Genomic DNA, 18,044 nt, shown 5'->3' with positions numbered 1-18,044 from the left:
TTCTGCCAGCAGTAAGGCCATGCCTCGAGCAGTGGCTCCAGTGCGCGTATGCCCTCGCTTTCCCCAGAGAGACTGACATAACAGGTGCCACAATCCCCGTTGGAACGCGTAGTGTAGGACAAAGCGAAGCATCGGTTTTGCCCGGGATCTCCGCACAGGGTCTACCTCATCCCGAGGCCCCGCTACAAACAGCACCTCGGGCCGCTGGGCTGAGACGCAGACGAGCAAACGGCGCCTACCAGCCGGGGCCGACAGCCCCCGCCCGCCGCTGCCCGTCCCGGAGGCGCTCGGGCTGCGCGGCTGCACAGCTCCGTGCCGCCTCCTCCTGCCCCCTGCCCGGCACCTTCCTGCCCGCGCCGACGCCGCACGGAGCTCCGCGCCCCGACCTCGGCCCCCTGCGGACAAAGGCGGCGGCTCGCGGGGCCGCCCCGAAGCCCCTTCCTCAGGTATCGCTCCCGCGGCCCACTCCCCGCCGCCCCCCCTCCCCGGGCCCCAGGCGGGAGCGCCCCGCGCCATGGCGGCCCCGCGAGGGACGGAGCGGCCGCCATGTTGTCGTCCTGCGGCCTGCGCTAACTTTGGGGAAGTTTCTTTCCCAGCCTCTGGGGGGACGCGAGGAAGGAGGAGGCGGGGGGAGGCGGGGGGGGATCTCGGCGGCCGCCGGGGCAGCACCGCGACGCGCGGAGCCGTTCCGAGAGCGGCGGTGACGCGGGGCCGCCTCGCGCGGACGCCCTCCCGCCCTCCACGGGGCCGCGCCGGGGCCGCCGGCGGCGCCGCGCCGTATTCACCGCGCGCGTTAGGCCGCTCCGCTGCGCAGACGGCGTAAGGCCGCCGCCGGCCCTCCGTGTGCGAGCGTCTCTCGCGCTACGGCCTCGACCCCGCCCCTTTCCCTCCGCCCCGCCCCCCGCGCCGCTTCCCGCGCGCCCATTGGCCGCGGCGGCCGTCAGTCCGCGGCTGGGCCCATCTCGCGCTCCCCATTCATGCAGTTTGGTTGCGTGTTGGTGTATTTTACTGTTTGCAATAAAGAGGGGGGGATTTTTTTTTGCTTCAGTTTGTGCCGCAATTAACTCCTGCTCCCGCCGGCTGCTCTTTTTTTTCTTCTCTTTTCTTCTTCTTGTTTGGTTTTTTTTTTCGGCAATCCCGCAGGACGCCCCAACACAGTTTCTCGGCGGTTCCCTTTCTATCTCGTACCTCTCTGCCCATCTCTCTGCTTTGCGATCAACTATTAAGGCGCAACTATGCCCAAAAGAAAGGTGAGTGGGGCTGAACGGGGGCGGGGGGATCGCGGCCGTTTGTGCACCAGCAGCACCGATTCGCCGTGTGTGTGTGTGTATATGTGTGTGTGTGTGTGTGTGCACGCAGAGTTTCGGCGTTATCGGTTTCTGGTGCCCGTCCAGCAGCGCTATGTACCGGAGGGCCGTGGCCGTGCGGCGCGAAGCTGCGAGTTCACTTCGGGCCGCCGCCGGGCGCAGCGCGGCCGTCTCCATGCTGCTCCCGCCGCCTCCATAGTGCCGCCGCGCCTGGGCCGCGCCGCGCCGCTCCGCCGAGCGCCCACCGCCCCGCGGGCAGCCCTGGGCGGCGCCGGCGGCATCGGGGCGCGGGTCGGTCCGTAGCCCGTTGTGTCGGAGCGGCGGACGGTGCCCGTTTCTCCGCCGTTTGCCTTTGTTCTCTTTTTTTTTTTTTTTTTTTTTTTTTTTTTTTCTCCCACTTCTTGTCATACCAGATGGTTGTGCAATGGTAAATCGGAGCCATTAGGCGGCGCAGAGTTTGAAACCGTCCTTGAAGGGAAGCGGGGAAGGAGCCGCCACCATCATTAACAACTTTCCCCCGGCCCACGCCGCCGGGATTCCAACCCTCCCCCCACCCCTCACCCCCCACCTCCATCTCGCCCCCCTCGCCCCCCCCTTCCCCAGCTCCCCCCGCCCGGCCCCGCGGGGTTCCCCTCCTCCCGCCCGCCTTCCGCGCTCCCCGCCTTGTTGCGGGCTGCGGGATGGGCCCCGCCGGGCGGGACGCGGCGCTGTGCGGCGGGGCGCGCGGAGCTTTGTCCTTGCGCGGGGCCGGCGGCGACCTTGTTGCGGCCGCGGATTTGGCGGGAACTTTTTAAACGCGGCGACGCCGCGACGTGGTGACGTAGCGGCTCGGCGGCCGCGGGGCACGCTGGGAGCTGTAGTCAGCCTGGGCGGCCCCGTGAGGTGAGGTCGGGAGGTCGCATCGGCACTCACGGCTCCTCTCGCTTCTCTTCCAGGCTCCAGCTGAAGGCGAGGCGAAGGAGGAGGTAGGATTTCTCTGCGCGGGACCTCTGTGGTGGTGTGGGTTAAATGCTCCGTATGGGTGTGAGCCCTCTGCATCACACTGCAGGACCCCCAGTGACCGCCTGCCCCTCTGCGCCCTGCGGACGTGGGCTGTTGCAGAGCTAAGGCCGCGGGCCTGCAGGCCCTTCCAGCTCACGGCCTATAGGGCAGCAGGGGGGTGCAATCACCTGCACCTCAGTAAGGCACGGGGCGCTTGTGTAGGGAGCGGCACCGGACGCTGTGTCCAGAGGTTCCTCAGTATTGGGGTGTGTAGCGGTGTGTGCTGTGCTGTCCCGGTGCTGGGAACGCACTGCGCGGTGCTCGCTGAGCTCTAGTGACGCCTCTTTCTTTATGCAGCCAAAGAGAAGGTCGGCCAGACTATCTGCTGTGAGTATCCCTCGTTAATCTCTTCGTATTCCATCCCGTGGGGTGTTAATTCTGGGGGACAGTTACAGAGAGGCTGGTTTTTTTCCTGCTGCTATTGTCAGAGACCAAGTTAAGAGTATAAAAGTATTAAAGAGCGAAATTCGTACTTCATGTGTCTGAGTTTTGAGCAGCAGCACATTGCAGGGCTCACTTCCCTACATCTCACGTGAGTTGTGCAAGTCATTTTGTTCATCTGTATTAGTGAACCTACGTCTGGACACGTGAGTTAGGTATCCGGACTCAAGGACTATTGATGTTAAGACAAACTTGGTGTCTGTAGGTCTCCTCACTACCCGTAACTCTTTAAATTGCCCACGCTTCCCTTACGTTTGTAATTTGCCCATTGACTTCCAGTGCCCAAGTGTTGGGCAAGCTGAGATCTAGAGGGTGTAAACCTCTGTGGAGTGGTAGGGTTCAGCCCAAAGTCAGTTTTAGTCTCATACAGGCTCTTGGCAACCTTTCCCACACACTTAGTGTGCCCAGCCCTTTTTTAAGCAGTCTTGGAAATGCCAAGTGGGTAACAGTTGCTGTTTAAAAGAGAAAGTTCTTAATTTCATTGAAAGCTGTGTGTTGACTTCTAGAGCTATGTCCAAATGTTAATACATTTCATTTTTGACACATGCTCGCCTTCACAGCAGACAGTAACACTCAGGCACAGTAGTGATTTAGTACAGCTAGACAGCATCTGTGCTGTAGCCACTGTAAGGTGGATGAGGAAATGTGAGTTTGAACAACAAAATACATTGACCCATCACCGACTTAAATTCCTTACTGCTACTGAAAGAAGCTGTCAACTCAAGATATCTTTTGTTTTGAGTAGTTTTCAAGAGTTACCAGCGTAATGCTAAAACTCGTATAGGGTTCATCTGACTGTTTCTTATATGTGTTTTGTACAGAAACCTGCTCCGCCTAAACCGGAGCCAAAGCCCAAAAAGGCAGCACCCAAGGTAAGTGCTGAAGGTATCCTGAGCTGAAGTTAACGCTTCTGCTTTGTAAGGTACCCACAGAGGAAGAAAACAACGCCGAAACAACCCACAACATCCACAACTGATTTTTATATATATTTTTTTCACAGTCTTCTTTTAAAGATTTAAGGTTGAATCTTGTGGGTTAAAACAACGTGAAAGACGTAAAATTAATTCAATCCAAATTCTCCTGAAGGAAAGTGGTAAACTGATCAGATTTTAAGTCAGCTGTGGTGAGACTTTACTGCTGCCTTGCGAGGCCGTTCTGTAGTTTCTTACCACGTACTGTTGGGAGATGGTACTGATTTCAATAGAGATCAGAGATTCAATTAGGGAAGGCATTGAAAATCGTGCTTTTAATTGAGGTTTCTTACTGAGTTTTCATTCAGAGGCACTCCTTTCGTTTATCAGCTTATCAGATTGCAATCACTGGAGATAAAGATCTACATACTCATTTCCTTAAGCTGGGTATTTTCTGAAATGTCAAAAATATCAGCGTATCTGGCAATATAGTTAAACCAGAAATATTGACATTTTCTTTGTGCTTTGGAGCAACAACTTGATACATAAGAGGGGGCTCCTTCTGTGATCCACGAGGTATTTATCTTTCCTTTCTGTCGTGCTTTCCCAGTGATCACGGTTTGCAGTCCTTTTATTTTAGAGCTGTCTGTAAATACTCAGGTTGTATTATTAGACATTCGCTATTGGGAAAACAAAACAAAATGTTCTCCTTTTAGTCTGTTTCCATCATACATTGGTGGTTTTGAGCAAAGCACAGGTGTGAGAGTTTTAGTTACAGAAGGATATGATGGGCTGAGAACCAGAACCTCTACCTATACACTCGAAAGCCCTTTGCAGTCACATATGGCATCATGGGTTACCAGATGATAAAAAAAGTACTCTGCCTCAAGTTCTGCTGTGTGGAGCAGCAAAGATGTCACGACTAGAGGACAAGAAAGAGAACCCTTGTGCTGTTCTAGGGATCCCCCATCTCAGTTCTGTGATCGCAGTGGTGTCCAGAGCAAGGTTTTCAAGCCTACATCTTGGCTGTGCAGCCTGGACTTCTAGATCCCATTCCAGAGCTGCAGGGGAACCCAGGAGCCCTGCTGCTCTGCATTCCTGCGGTGTGAGCCGCCAGCATTCTGCGCTGCACCTCCCTCTAGTGGCTGCTCCCCTTTAGCCCACATTGCTCCTGTAGCCCCACTAGAAAGTGAGCTGGGGTCTGCAAGTGCTGGGGTCAGCTTCCGCTGATTACAAGTGCAGAGGTCAGTGCAATTGCATATGATGCGTGGTGGGTGTGTTTTTTTTTTTCAGGTTTCCTTTTTTATTTTTCACTTATAGAAAAATCTAAAGGTTTACACCCAGCAGCTGTGTCAACAGAGTACTGGAGTTGCAGAGCTATGCACTTGAAAGTTAAGGACTGTAAGTGACTGTGAGAGCTTCCTCCAGTGCCGTGCTGCACAAGCTGCATGGTGCATTTTCCCTCAGGGACTGTATACTTACGAGTTCTGCTGGGAGTTGCCCCTCACCCAGGGTAGTGGCATTGTTCTTGCAGTTAAGGTGCTGCTTTGACTCTAGCTGATTTGAGCTGCATTTTGGCTCTCTGAAGCTATCTAATACAGGACCAATATCTGTGCAGAAGGGGTTGTAGTAGAGTTTTACAGGATCCCGGGTTCCCCAGTCACAGCTATATGCTGCAAGGCACGTTCTCTCCATTCAGAGTCCAGTCATGGAAAGTAGTTTCTCTGGATTCTTCTCAAGTCTTATTCTAAGAGGCTTTGCCAACAGTCTGCAGTGCAAGTGACTAACACATGTGTGTGCTGCTAGAGGAGCCCTTCACAGCAGACTGCTTCTGTGTGCTTCAGAGGCCTCCAGAAGTTTGTTCAAGTGACAGAGAGCAATCCGGTGTCACAGCAGCATTGCAGTTCCAAACGTTAACGCTCCCAGATGCTTCCAGAATAGTTATGTGCTGGTGTTACTTTGATGGTTATTTGTCTTGACCTTTTCCTTCTTCCACTCTGCCTCTTGAGAGTGTAAGTGGTGCTCTTCCAACTGAGGGAAGAGGGTGAGCGGAGGCAGATGGCTCTCCTTCCTTCTCTATTGGATGACTCTCTTCCTTCACTCTGGTGAACAGCCATTGTGTATCCTTCATAAGTCAGTCCCCAGAGTGGAGGAGAAGGTTCTGGAGAGTGGGCATCGCCCAGGGGCAAGAGACTCCTAATGCCGCCGTGATGGAGTTTTTCAGGTGGGCTGAAATCCCTCAGGAAGGTCAGGCTGGGGAGTAGGAGGATAGAGAGGAAAAAGCCACACACCTGGTTGGTGCCGCCAACCTCCTGTCTGAGCTTTCTGCACTATTACAGGTTTTAATTTGGGTGAGTTTTTTTTATCATCGGCATTACTGAATAATCAGGTGGCTTTGCTCTTAGCATTTTGTGTCTGCGTTTGACATTAGCAAGCAACTCATTTTTGATGTGAATTAATTTTGTGAACTGATACGCTGGGAGTTGAAATAAGCATGTAGACTTATAGAACTATTAGACACTGACACAACTCCATCATCTGAGTAGATAAATGTATCTATTCGTGGTTTATCTGCCTAGCTTTACATTTTGGTAATAGTCTGGAGGTATTTATCGTTCTCTTGTTGGAATCATGTCTATCAAGCTTGATTTGCTTAGATTCTTTGACGGTTTCTGGTTTGCTGGTTCTTTATTGGCAGCAAGAGGCAGATCCTTGCAAGTGAAACTGATAAGAAACCATGCTTGTTTCTGGGTTGGGGTCAGGGCCCGACCTTGCTATATAGAAAACTTACTACAGAAGTTGTGACGTCAAACTTTGTTTTGGTTTAGTCTGATCAGCCACACAAGAAACCGTGGTTAAATAACAACTGCAAAGCTTGCGCTGTTATTGAAGTGATGCTCTTGGGCCCCCAGCCTGTGTATCACACAAACGGTTTATTATAGTAAGGAATATTTTGGGCAGTCAAGGGGGAAAGTCCTTTGACTGCAGCTTTGTTACAGTTTTCTAAATAGGCCTCAATAGCACATCTGAAGTATTCTGGTATTTCCACCAGTTGCACATGTTCTTTTTGTTCTTTGCTGTGCTTTCCAGCAGCACGGCAGAAATACAGGCCAGCTCAACTCCAGCATTTTTTAGCTAATTTAATTGAACGCCTATTTAAAATAGGAATTCTTGTAACCCCAGCTGTGGCTGCTTTTATATTATGCACTTCCCAGTAGCACGTTTGGGGCAGAATAGAAGGAAAACACTTCTCCATAGAAACCTTCATCTCATCTTTGTCACTAGGAAGTTCTGTGTGTAGAAGCAGGTTGTGTGGACAGTTTCAGTGTTGGGAACGTGCGGATGAAGGCGAACGAGTTGGAAATCAGCATTTACCAAATCACAGTTTCTTTTCTTAACAGAAAGAAAAGGCAGCAAACGATAAAAAGGAAGACAAAAAGGCAGCAACAAAAGGGAAGAAAGGAGCCAAAGGCAAAGATGAAACTAAACAAGAGGATGCAAAAGAAGAAAACCACTCTGAAAATGGAGATACCAAAACTAATGAGGTACCTTAGCTACAGTAAACATGGGAATAAACACAGATGTATTGGTAATGCATCTGCTGGAACTAATGATTGGGGCCTCCTTGTCGGAAGGTGGTGTGTTCACTGCTGTCCTGTTAAGGCACACCAGCTGCAGTGTCTGCGCAGGGCGACTCCCAGGGAGAGCCTGAAAGAATAGCATTCTCCTTCAAACTCTTTCCTGCTATGTGGTAGAGCCCTTCCACAGGTGGTCCGTGCTATTGTAGTGTCCCTCTCTGTGTTGGCACAAGAGCAATGCAGAATATCTGGGGAACAATAGAGCTCAGAAAGATTGCTGTCCAACCCTGAGCTGACTTTGCATATCCTCTCTGGACTGCTGGATTGCCTATTCTGCTCAGCACGGGTTGGTACTGTGCCAGAAATCTGGTTTTAAGTTTTACACAATTCTTTAAAACAATTCTTCGCATCAGAACAGTTCAACAAGAGTTCTTCAAAACAAACTTGGTCTTGTCTCTTGATCTGCAAGCCTCTTTCTTATAGGTTCTTGGTCTTGTCCCTTGATCTGCAAGCCTCTTCCATACAGGTTCTTACCATATCAGCTACTTAAGTAAGAGCTGCCATTTGCTAGGACTAGCTACAAGCTTCAGTCCGCTCCTCAAGGCCTTTTCCTAGCATTCCTGTTGCTGATAGAAGTGCAGCATTTGCTACAGGCTCCTTTTATCCCTGTAGCCGTAGACTAGCCTGTTGTGTACTGCAGTGCTTTTGATTTACAGCTCTCTCTTCGTGTGCTCGGTATCATCACACAGTAAATGGGTTCATTGTAAAAAACAATTCTCAAGCTTCTCTGCTAAAAATTAATATGGCACCATTGTACTTCAAAGGATCATTGATAGGAGCTTGGCGATTTTGACGTGTTGACTTAAAAACTAATAGCAGATGTTTGTGTAGAGAACAGGTGAGATCAGCTTCCCCAAAGTTCGTACAGTGCACAAGTATGGCAGCCTCGTGTTTAGTTCTTACACTTCCTTGTGACTGGATGGAGATGAGGGCGTGAACTTCCCCTAGCTCATGATTGATCCTTATCTAAAACTCTTGTCACGCTTCTGTCTCTTTGGATTCTCTTAACGTGCTGATATTAACCCGATCATCAGATAACACTCCTCTGTGGTTTGATTTGTAGATGTATCAGCCAACGTGTTGTTGTGTTGATATTATTGGTAGTAGCTGTGCTTTCCTGTTTATCTACACAGAATGTTGTCCGTGTGCGTGCTAACAAAGTAGTCTCTCTTTGATGCTTGTTAGAATGGAATCCGATTAGCATTACAAATAATATTTCTATTCTTCCCAAACACTTTTATAGGCACCAGCTGCTGAAGCATCTGATGATAAGGAAGCCAAGTCCGAGTAATGTTAACCCTGCCCTATATCTCCATCATTTGGTATCCGTACCTCCATGCTGTATTGTTAACAGAGAGGAATATTTTTATCAACTATTTTATAAATGCAGGTTTTTTTAGCATGAATTTAATTATGGAACATCTTCATCTCGGTTACTTGGGAATAAAATCCCTAACAAACAAACAAACAAACAAAAAAAAAAAACAAAAGCAGAAAATCATTGTTTTTAAATTTTGTGATTGTAATAGTTTGTATGGTACATGGAAAGAATAAGTGGTGGTAGCTTTTGACTTCTGTCAGTGTGTCCCTTCTTGTGTAAGTCATGCTTTACAGACTTCAGACTTTAATTTTACCCTCGTATGTGTTGTATGGTTTCTTAAAGTGGGGAGGTCTCAAAACAGATAACTGTGTTAAACATTCCAGTGGTTCTGTGGGTTGCTTTTATAAAGAAGGTGAGCTATTTTCATGAAAAAAAAAATAAAAAAAAAATACCTAAGAGCTGGAAAATCTGTTGTTTTCCCAAATGTAATTTTATTTTGTCGGTTTTGAGAAATAAATAAATAATGACAAAAAAAAGCGTAATCATGTTTTTAAATGAAAGACGAACGTTTCTTTTAAAAGGGCAGGTCGGTTGTTATGTACCCACTGTTAGGAATTTTGCTGGATTTATCTTAATAAAAAAGACTCCTCAAAAGCTGACTGTGCTTCGTTGCTTGTGATGCAAACGCGCTGCTGGAGCGCTGCCGGATGGGCTCCGTGCTGAAGGGACCCGTGCAGATGATGGGACCCGTGCAGATGATGGGATCTGTGCGGCTGGAACCTGGCTTCCAGAGCACGGCCGGTGCTTGGGCCCCTGGCTACTGCAGTTGTGTCAACAAAATTGACTTCATGCAGTCAGAAGGGAACAGATGGTTCCAGAGGAAACGCGCTGCCTTGCACCAACAGGGCGCTACCCCAGCACTTCCACATGGAAGCTTATGCTCTCTGCTGCCTCGAGTTAAGCTGAGATACTTGGTGTCGCCCAACGTGCCTTAAGAGCCGTTGGTGTTATGAGCCTTGGTGGGTGTAGTCTCGTTTATGTTGAGTTTAGAAGAGGGGTCTTCCCTCTTAGAAATAGCAGGTGAGCTTGGAGATAACCGTGCTGACTTCTAGTAGTGTGAAATAGTTTTCTGTTGCAGTGCTGGAATGCTCATAGTACCAGTTAAACTCACCTGCCTTTACTTATGTCTCCTTCTAAAGTGTTCTACTGATGGAGTGTTGTCTTGGACTTGGTTAGCTTCCCCCAGCACGATCATGTGTGTGTGTACAGAAAGTGGTTTCCGTGAATGCAAGCCTGTTCTGGGAATCACTGCTAGACTAGGCAGTACACATAGGGGTCTAACATTTGTTTTACCTAGTCTTACCTCTGTTGCCTCAGCTATCCTATACAATTCTTTTCAAGGACACTTCACATTTTCCTCTCTAAGCCACCTTCTTTACAGTCTCTTCACACTGATGACCAAATTCATCATGTATTTGATAGGAAGAAAAATGTCTGCAATGCAGAAAGCGTGTGGTCTGGTGGGTTTGTTTTTTTGCACAGATTGTTTTGCAGCTCAGAAATGTGGAATTCCAGGAGCCTGCATAGTTCATCCCCTATCCTCAGTCTAACTCAGCATCTCAGTGCAGCACCCCATATGAAATGGCTGCTCCCTGAGCACTCTGCATGTTTCAGTTTGAAGGAATCTGGTGACAATTCAGACGCCATCCCCACACTTTTGCACATGAAAGTTACTGAATTCAGCTTGCTTTTGAGCAATAAAGGGTCACAAGTAAACACAGCAGTTTGTTTTGGAGACATGATGCAATGGTTTCAAGGGTCTGACCAAATGTTGCTTGAAGTCAGTGAGAAATTACCAGTGGGCCTGCACAGCTCTAAGGATAGACTGCATGTTGGAGTAGAGCATATCATACCTGCGGTGTCTCCTCCCAGCATCTAGTGGTTGCTCTGCAGGGGCTTAAAACAGCACATCTGTAAGCAGGAAGGTGAGCTCTTTGTCCCAGTCTCAGTGTCAATTACCCCTTTCCTCCCAGTTTCATTCTCCCTTAGTGTTTCGGGTGTGGTTATTTAAATAGGAGCTGGCAGTATAAGTATGGTTGATACTTTCTTCCTAGCAAAGCGCTCATCCATGTGCCAAACTATCATCAGCCCATCACCCGCTAATCGGGGTCATTCTGTGTGTTAGGTCACATTTCTCCATTCTAACACAGAGGCTGTTAGACAGAGACGTACAATTGAGTGTTTGGTTTTGTTTAGTTCCTCTTTCAGTGCCAGCGAGAGAGTTTTCTTAATTCTATAACTATTGTTACAACCAGATTCCTGTTTCAAATAAGCTCAGAAAATTGCTTAAGAACTTTTCAAACCATCCTCCTTGCTCAAGTTCACAACTTGGATGTTGGAGTGAGTCGCACAATGAAATGGATTGCTGCCTTCTGCCAAGCCCTCCTCATCTGGGACTCTTGATGCTGCATCAAAGGTAGCTCCGGTTTATGGCTGACCAGAAAGCGGTTTCAGTGGGAGGAATGTTTGATGACCAGGCAGTTTGGGTGTCCCTGGTTCCAAGCTCAGCTGGAATGAATGGAGAAACCCTTCACCGAGCTCCTTGGCCCTCCACCAGCAGAGCTCTGGGGCATAAGAAACGTGTTTCTTATTCTGGTTCTGACTAGGAGAGGTTCTAAAAATGGCTAAGCAGGCAGAATTGACTGTGAGCATTTGATTATCATTACTGATGATAACAATGGCAGACTCAACGAGATGTGATGTGACAAACAGCTTAGTGAGTCTTAAGACAGTGATGGTTCTGCAGTGGCACAGTGGGGTTCTCAGCAAAGGGAGAAGATTTCATGCCAGGTAAGACGCAGTTTTTGAGCAAGGCACACGTAGAGCCATCAGCTTGTGTTCTGCACTGAGACCTGGTGAAGGGTGGCAACACTGCTGCTCGTCATCAGCTACAGACTCTGTACGTGGAGGTAGTTTGATGAATGTTGCATTCAGCTTAACAAGCAGACTGCGGGCACTGCCATCATTGTTACCCAGTATGCAGGAGCCCTACAAGGTACTGCAGAGTTGGGTGTTTGACTGGCCAGGGCTGCTGGAACACAGAGAGGTGCTCTGGGTGCAGTGAAGCAGCTTGGGTGGGAACCAGTGCTGGGTCACATTGCGCCGTCAGCGTAGAAACACAGCGTGCTTCCACCCAGCGGGACGGCAGGGAACAACGAACCCATTGTAGAGCAACTGGAGGGATCGTGTGCACGCTTTGGACCCATCGTATTGTTAGGGAAGTTCTCCATAATGATTTCATTTAGTAGCAATCATTGGACAAAGCAAGGCTCTTCACTGCGCCACTCTTAACAGGCTCAGTGCACAAACACCCCATGATGTAACTTACGACGCGGCCTCCTGGTGCAGCGTGGGGCTGAGCTGACTTCAGCATGCGTATTGAACGTAGGATAAAGGACTGAGGCCTCCTGCTCCTCACTGCAATGCTTGCTCGTACAGGAGCCTCAGCAGAACGTGGGAAAGTGTTTGCTCTGTTGCTCTGTGAGAGCAATGAGAGGCGTAAAGAAACTGCTGAGCACCTGGGTAGTGAGGTTTGGAGGAAGAGGAGGCACCTTGGAACTTCTCCCTTGGGTCCATCGTGAGTGATGTGTTGGGGCAGCACAGAGGGAGGAACAGCAGGGAAGAGGCACAAACAAGGTGGAAATCAGGGAGGTCCTCATGCTTGGAAAACAAACAACAAAACAGGAGGTGGGAGTAAAAGCTTGTGTTTGAAATGGGGGGTGGAATAACAACGCCCCCCAGCCCACGGGCAGGAAAGGCTTTTGTAGATACATCCTATGTCCATCTTTGCTCCTTTCAGTGAAGTAACTGCATGCAAAAGCCAGAAAATCCGATGTGTCTGATTTTCAGATCAAGAGCAACTCCCTGGTAGTTAATGGAGTTACACTGGTGTTAATCTGATGAAGCAGAAAGAAAATTGGATCCCCTGAATAGAAACGGATGGCTCTTCTTTCCAATTGTCCCAATGGTGATGTTCCTCCTCCATGCAGCTGGCGCAGGAGCCCCGCTCTGAAACCTGATCCTGATGGATGGGTTCCAGCGAGCCAAGAACACCCCTCGGGCTGCGGCCGCGGCTTTCGAGGAGCCTCTCTCCTTCTGAGAGAACAATGTCAGCGTGGCCGCTGGCCAGAGAGCATCACAGAGCCCAGAGGGGGGAGGAGGTCACCAGGGAGCGTGGAGGTGGGGGACAGAAATCACCACTGCCCGTGCAAATGGCAGAGGGTCCCGGGGAAGCAAAACGCTGCCTGGCTTGGGAGAGAGCTGCTCGCAACGTGCCGCAAGGGAACGCTCATGTGTCGGCACAGTGCGTTGGAGCGAGCCCAGGACTGTCACCAAGAGGTGACACCTGGAAGAAGTGAAATGAAGTAGGTGCTTATGTGATATGAAATGAACAAAAAGGCAAATCGGAAAGCGCTCTCTAAAAGAGCGGAAATCAAATTGACACCGTAAAGCTCTCCAAGGCATTTTAATACAGTTGGACACATCTTAAACATTTCCAGACGTTCCTTAAAAAAAAAAAAAAAGCGGATTGGAGGGGCGGGGGGTGGAATCGATGCAGACAAAAATGCAGCATTGAAACCTAAAAATACAATGGCAGGGCCAGATTTAAACCAGGTTCATCTCGCTGGACTCAAGGACTGTGCTGCTCCAGAGATGGCTGCCGGCTGAGGACTCGGAGCTGTGGGGAGCAGCGTTGTGCCCTGCATGCCGCCAGGCACTGCCCGCCCTGCAGCCCTGGGCTGCTGCTCATCCTGTGGTGCTGCAGCCATGGAGCTCTGCCATTTGGCAGCATCTCCCTCCCTGCCAAGAGGGATGCGTTGCTTTCCTTAGGGATGGAGGTGAGAGCAATCCTGGAATTCGCAGCGAAAGCTGCTTGTAAGTGGTCCAAGCACTGAAATCCAGAAAAATCACCGGGGTTTTGTTTGTTTAACATTAACAATTCAAGGAGGGGGTGGGAGTGCGTTTCTTGGAGCTAAAACCAGATGTGAGACTTCGTAGCCACAAAGCTTTCTGGTTCCCCTCTGTTTGCTTTTCCCTTGGGAAGATGAAAGCAGCAGCAGGGAGGGAAGGCTCTGATGGCAGCAGCTCTCTGCCTTCACCCTCGCTGCGGGGATCCCGCTGGATGCTGCTCCGTAACCATGAGGGAGCTGCTTGGATCCGCATGCTGCTGCAGTGGAGGTGGGTGCGCTCCAGCTGGGACGCAGCCACAGCTTCCACCCAGGGTTGCTGTGTGCTGGAGCTGATCTGCTTGTCCTTTGCAGGTCAGGACCCCGCTCCGTTTGGCACCAGGAGCACAGAGGAGGGCTGAGCTCACGGTCTGAGGGAAGCCCTGTGAGAGCTGCCTTCCCTTCAGGCCTCCTCCTATAAATCTTTCCACGCTGCAAACAGGAATTTGCAAATCTAGGCCAAGCATTCCCTGCTCCTATTTCACCACCCATGTTGTCGGAGGGCGGTTGTGCTGTGCGCTATAGAGACACAGCACCTCGGGATAAACCCCAACCGCTCTGCTCCGTGCTCATGCAGCCCAGTGGGGTGCTCTACTATACCTGGACCATTACCCTGGGACTAATTAAAATAATTAACAAGTGTAATTAACTGTTGAGAGTTCTAGCACATTATATCAGCAACAATTAAATAAATTGCCCTTTTTGTCTTGCAAAGAATTGACAGAGAGGGGAACAAGGAGGAGGGAGGTGGAGAGACTGATGCGGTGGCACGGGGAAGTGAATAGGGGTCGGTGGCTCTTGTGTTGGAAGACAAAGCAGACAAAGCGGTGCCCCACGGAATTACCCAGTGGCAGATGCAGATCGGCCACATTTCCCGCAGAGTGTAATTAAGCTGAGGAGCTCATTGCCCAAATGGATCCCCAAATCCGGGGGGCACGGAGCGCCGGGGGCCCTGAGTTGTCCCCACGTCCCTGCTGCCTGGTCCTGCTGTGCATTCGGTTCCACGACACGGCGGTGGCTGCTCTGCAGAGTTGGGGACTCGTCCCAGCCATGTTCCAGCTCTGCTCAGCCTGGCTCCAGCCTCCAGCATGGAGCCTTGGGGCTCTCCTCTCCTCACCATCCGTGACTCTGGGCTGCATTTTGGGCAGCACAGGTGACGAGCGGGATGGAGCAGAACCCACATGCAGGTGCCCCTCTGCCCAAGGGACAGGGACCGTGGCAGTGCCAATCCTGCAGTGAGGGGAGCAAGTAGGTGCCCTGTTTCACTTTGTGCTTCTTGCTGAAATGCTTTGAGCCCAAAGGGAAAGGAACAGCAGAAATCCAAGCAAATTTGGAAGCTGAGGCCCATGGCAGCCAGTGGAGATCCCTCTGCAGGTTGAACACGGGGAGGGCTCCATCCCCATCTATTTCTACTCCAAGCGTGCCAGCGCGACTCAGCTGCCTTTCCTGATTGAAATCTAACACCTTTTATATGGCTCACTTCTCATAACTCGAGGGCTGGTTATTCTTAAGAAAAATGAATTCCTTGGACTTTGGCAGCAGCGGGCAGCAGTCGGGGCAGAAGCTGCACTCCTGCCCTGCAGAGCCGTGCCTCCACCCCCAACATCACCAGTCAGCATCTTCCTTCAACCCATTTATGTTAAGGGAACACAAAAGCCCTGCTTTCTGCCCGTTTCCCCCTGTGCTGCCCGGTGCGGCACAGCCCCAGTGCCCACCGCCCTCCCGCTGCCATCTGCATGACAAAACCCACTGCTCCGGCCTTTTGGGGATTGCCCGCACCACAAACCTTATGGGCTTCATCAAAAGCTCGGATGATTTTAGGGTCTAGGTTTTTATTCATTACAGCGCTGGCTGACAAAGCCCATTACATCATCTGTTTGGAAGAGAATTTCTCTGCAGCTGCTTGTGTGGCACAGGGGGGTTTGCTGGAAAAAAATAAGACAGATTTTTTTGTTGTTGCCGTTTCATTCTTTCAGGGCAATTTTCCTTCAAATTGCTGAAAAACTGCACGTTCAAAAGGGCTTCCAAAGTGGGAAGGAAAAGGGCAGCGCGCAGCAGCTTCAACCATGCTTTTTTCCCTTGATTTTTTCATTTCCCTTCCAAAACGCCTGAGGGGGAGGCAGCCCCCACTCAGGGCCGTGTCTGGGGCTGGGATGTGGGGCAGCAGGGTGCCCCGTCCTGCCCCATTGCTGCTGGGAAGTCCTTCTGACTCAGCACCGGTGCGAGCAGAGGAATCCCTCCAGCGTTCAAGAGAAGAGGCTGAAGTTGCAGCTTGGGTTGACTGTTGGAACGGCTGCTATGTTGGAAAGAAAGATGTATAATTCATAGGGTAACATGCACATACGATGGAAAGTATCTCAGTTCTTCACTCACTGCAATTAACAGTGAGAAAAACCCATAACTACAGATAAAAATCCATTATTATAGATGAGCGTGACAGACCACTGCGTTTCCCTATCAGGTGCGCAGCATGGATGGGCTCAGTGGAGGACTGAGCGATGGGAGCCTCAGCGATGGGGAGAAGGCGTGGGGGACGTGGGGTGATCCAGGGGGGAGTTTCTTTTAGCGGCAGAGGTTGGGTCACGTTCAGTTTACGTTTCATCTCGGGTAGAAATGGAATTTTTTTTAATAGGTCAAGAGTTCAGGAAAGCTACTAAATAAATAAATAAACAAACCAGGATCTGTCTTTCTCTGCTCCCTGAATACATAGGGCTGCTTTCCAGCACGCATTTCATTTTCAGGTGAGTTCCTTTGTTGCCATAGCAATATTACTCGTGTTTGGAAAGCCGCAGCTTTGGTTTTCTCCCAGGCCATGCTGTCACACGCAGGCAGCACCCCGAGCACAGCACAGAGCTGCACTCAGCTGCACTGCAGCACAGAGGCACAGGGGAGGGCCATGGGGGAGCGCAGGGCTCCCACCCAAAGATGCTCCTCTCATCTCGTCCTTCCATCCACACCTCACAGCGCTGCTGTGCAGGAAGGTCAAAGGAAACCCGGTGGCTTTACTAATTAGCACTTATTAACGATGCTTCTCTGGCTGTGCCCGCAGCTCTCCCTCCAGGCACTTGGTGCACGTGCAGCAACAAAACCCGTGTGCAGCCCAGAGAGCTCAGAATCCCGTAAATCCCATTTGCTGCCACACAGGTGTCTCATTTCCTTGCTCCGTAGATCCCAGGCACAACGAGTTTATTTTATTACTCTGCTAAAGTAAAGGCTTTAAATACTGTGGGACATGATTACAGGGGTCTGTAATAGCAATAAGAAAGGCAGGAGGAAAAGGGGTTCCCTGGTAAGGGAATGGTTCTGTAGTCATTTGGGTAATATGTATTCTGTACATGTAGTATGAATTCAGATTTGATTGTAAGTATTTATATATTAAATATCTAATCTAGTCTTATCTAATCATTTGATCTGGATAGGCGGGATCACTGAGCAACATGGTGAGCTTCAACACAACCAAGGGCCGATACCTGCAGTTAGGCCGAGCAGCTGGAAGGCTGTGTGGGAGAAATGGACCTGGAGATGCTAGTCAGAGCTGAGCTGAACATCAGCCTGCAGTGTGTCCAGGTGGCCAAGACAGGCCAATGGCATCCTGGCTTGTATCAGAAATGGTGCAGCCAGCAGGAGCAGGGAAGCGATCCTCCCTTTGTGAGCAGCGCTGCTAAGGCAGCACTTGGAGTGCTGTGTTCAGTTTTGGGCCCCTCACTACAAGAAAGACACCGAGGCTCTGGAACGTGTCCAGAGAATGGCAGTGAAGCTGTGAAGGGTCTGGAGCACAGGTCTGATGGGGAACAGCTGAGGGAACTGGGGTTGTTTGGTCTGGAGGAGGCTCAGGGGAGACCTTACTGCTCTCTACAGCTGCCTGCCAGGGTGTGGGTTGGCCCTTTCTCCCCAGTAGCAGTGACAGATGATTAAGTTGCACCAGGGGAGGTTCGGGTTGGAAATCAGGATAAATTCATTCACCATAAGAGCGGTGAGGCACTGGAAAGGGCTGCCCAGGGGTGGGATGGACTCACCAGCCCAGGAGGTGCTCAAGAACCACTGAGATGTTGTACTGAGGGACATGGTTTAGTGGGGAAATACTAGTGGTAGGTGGACAGTTGGACTAGGTCCTCCTGGAGGTCTTTTCCAGCCTTGGTGATTCTATGATTCATGCCATGAAGTTATTAAAATATTTAAATTCATTATTTTTTTCTGTACTCCTTTTAATTAAAGCAGAGACAGAGAACCACACATTAGCCTAAAACCCACTCCATGATGCCACAGCATCAGCTGTGGCTGCGTGCTGGGCACTGTTCTGCTGCACCACCATAAGCTGTTCACGTAGATCACGTTTAAAGGCTGGTTTTGCTTGCTTTGTTTGTTTGTTTGCTTTCGTT

General features: G+C 50.3%; 1 protein-coding gene across 1 annotated transcript; it reads left to right on the top strand.

The window, feature by feature from the left end:
- Positions 1 to 273: 273 nt before the first annotated feature.
- On the top strand, positions 274 to 9,318 carry HMGN5 (high mobility group nucleosome binding domain 5). The gene is made up of 7 exons (XM_072334981.1): positions 274 to 446; positions 1,144 to 1,250; positions 2,243 to 2,272; positions 2,646 to 2,675; positions 3,611 to 3,661; positions 7,102 to 7,245; positions 8,582 to 9,318. The coding sequence occupies exons 2-7, from the start codon at positions 1,236 to 1,238 to the stop codon at positions 8,627 to 8,629; spliced, it is 318 nt and encodes a 105-aa protein (XP_072191082.1). The 5' UTR covers positions 274 to 446; positions 1,144 to 1,235; the 3' UTR covers positions 8,630 to 9,318.
- The last annotated feature ends 8,726 nt before the right edge of the window (positions 9,319 to 18,044 follow it).

Source organism: Excalfactoria chinensis, chromosome 4 (assembly GCF_039878825.1).
Source record: "Excalfactoria chinensis isolate bCotChi1 chromosome 4, bCotChi1.hap2, whole genome shotgun sequence".
Classification (NCBI taxonomy): Eukaryota; Metazoa; Chordata; class Aves; order Galliformes; family Phasianidae; genus Excalfactoria; species Excalfactoria chinensis.
The sequence above is the reverse complement of the archived record's forward strand: the minus strand, read 5'-3'. Positions and strand labels throughout refer to the sequence as shown.

What these genes read in the sequence shown, in the direction of transcription:
- HMGN5 (XM_072334981.1), top strand. An exon ending in AAGGCGAGGCGAAGGAGGAG is followed by an intron (nt 2,273 to 2,645) that starts GTAGGATTTCTC and finishes TTCTTTATGCAG; the next exon opens with CCAAAGAGAAGGTCGGCCAG. An exon ending in GGTCGGCCAGACTATCTGCT is followed by an intron (nt 2,676 to 3,610) that starts GTGAGTATCCCT and finishes TGTTTTGTACAG; the next exon opens with AAACCTGCTCCGCCTAAACC.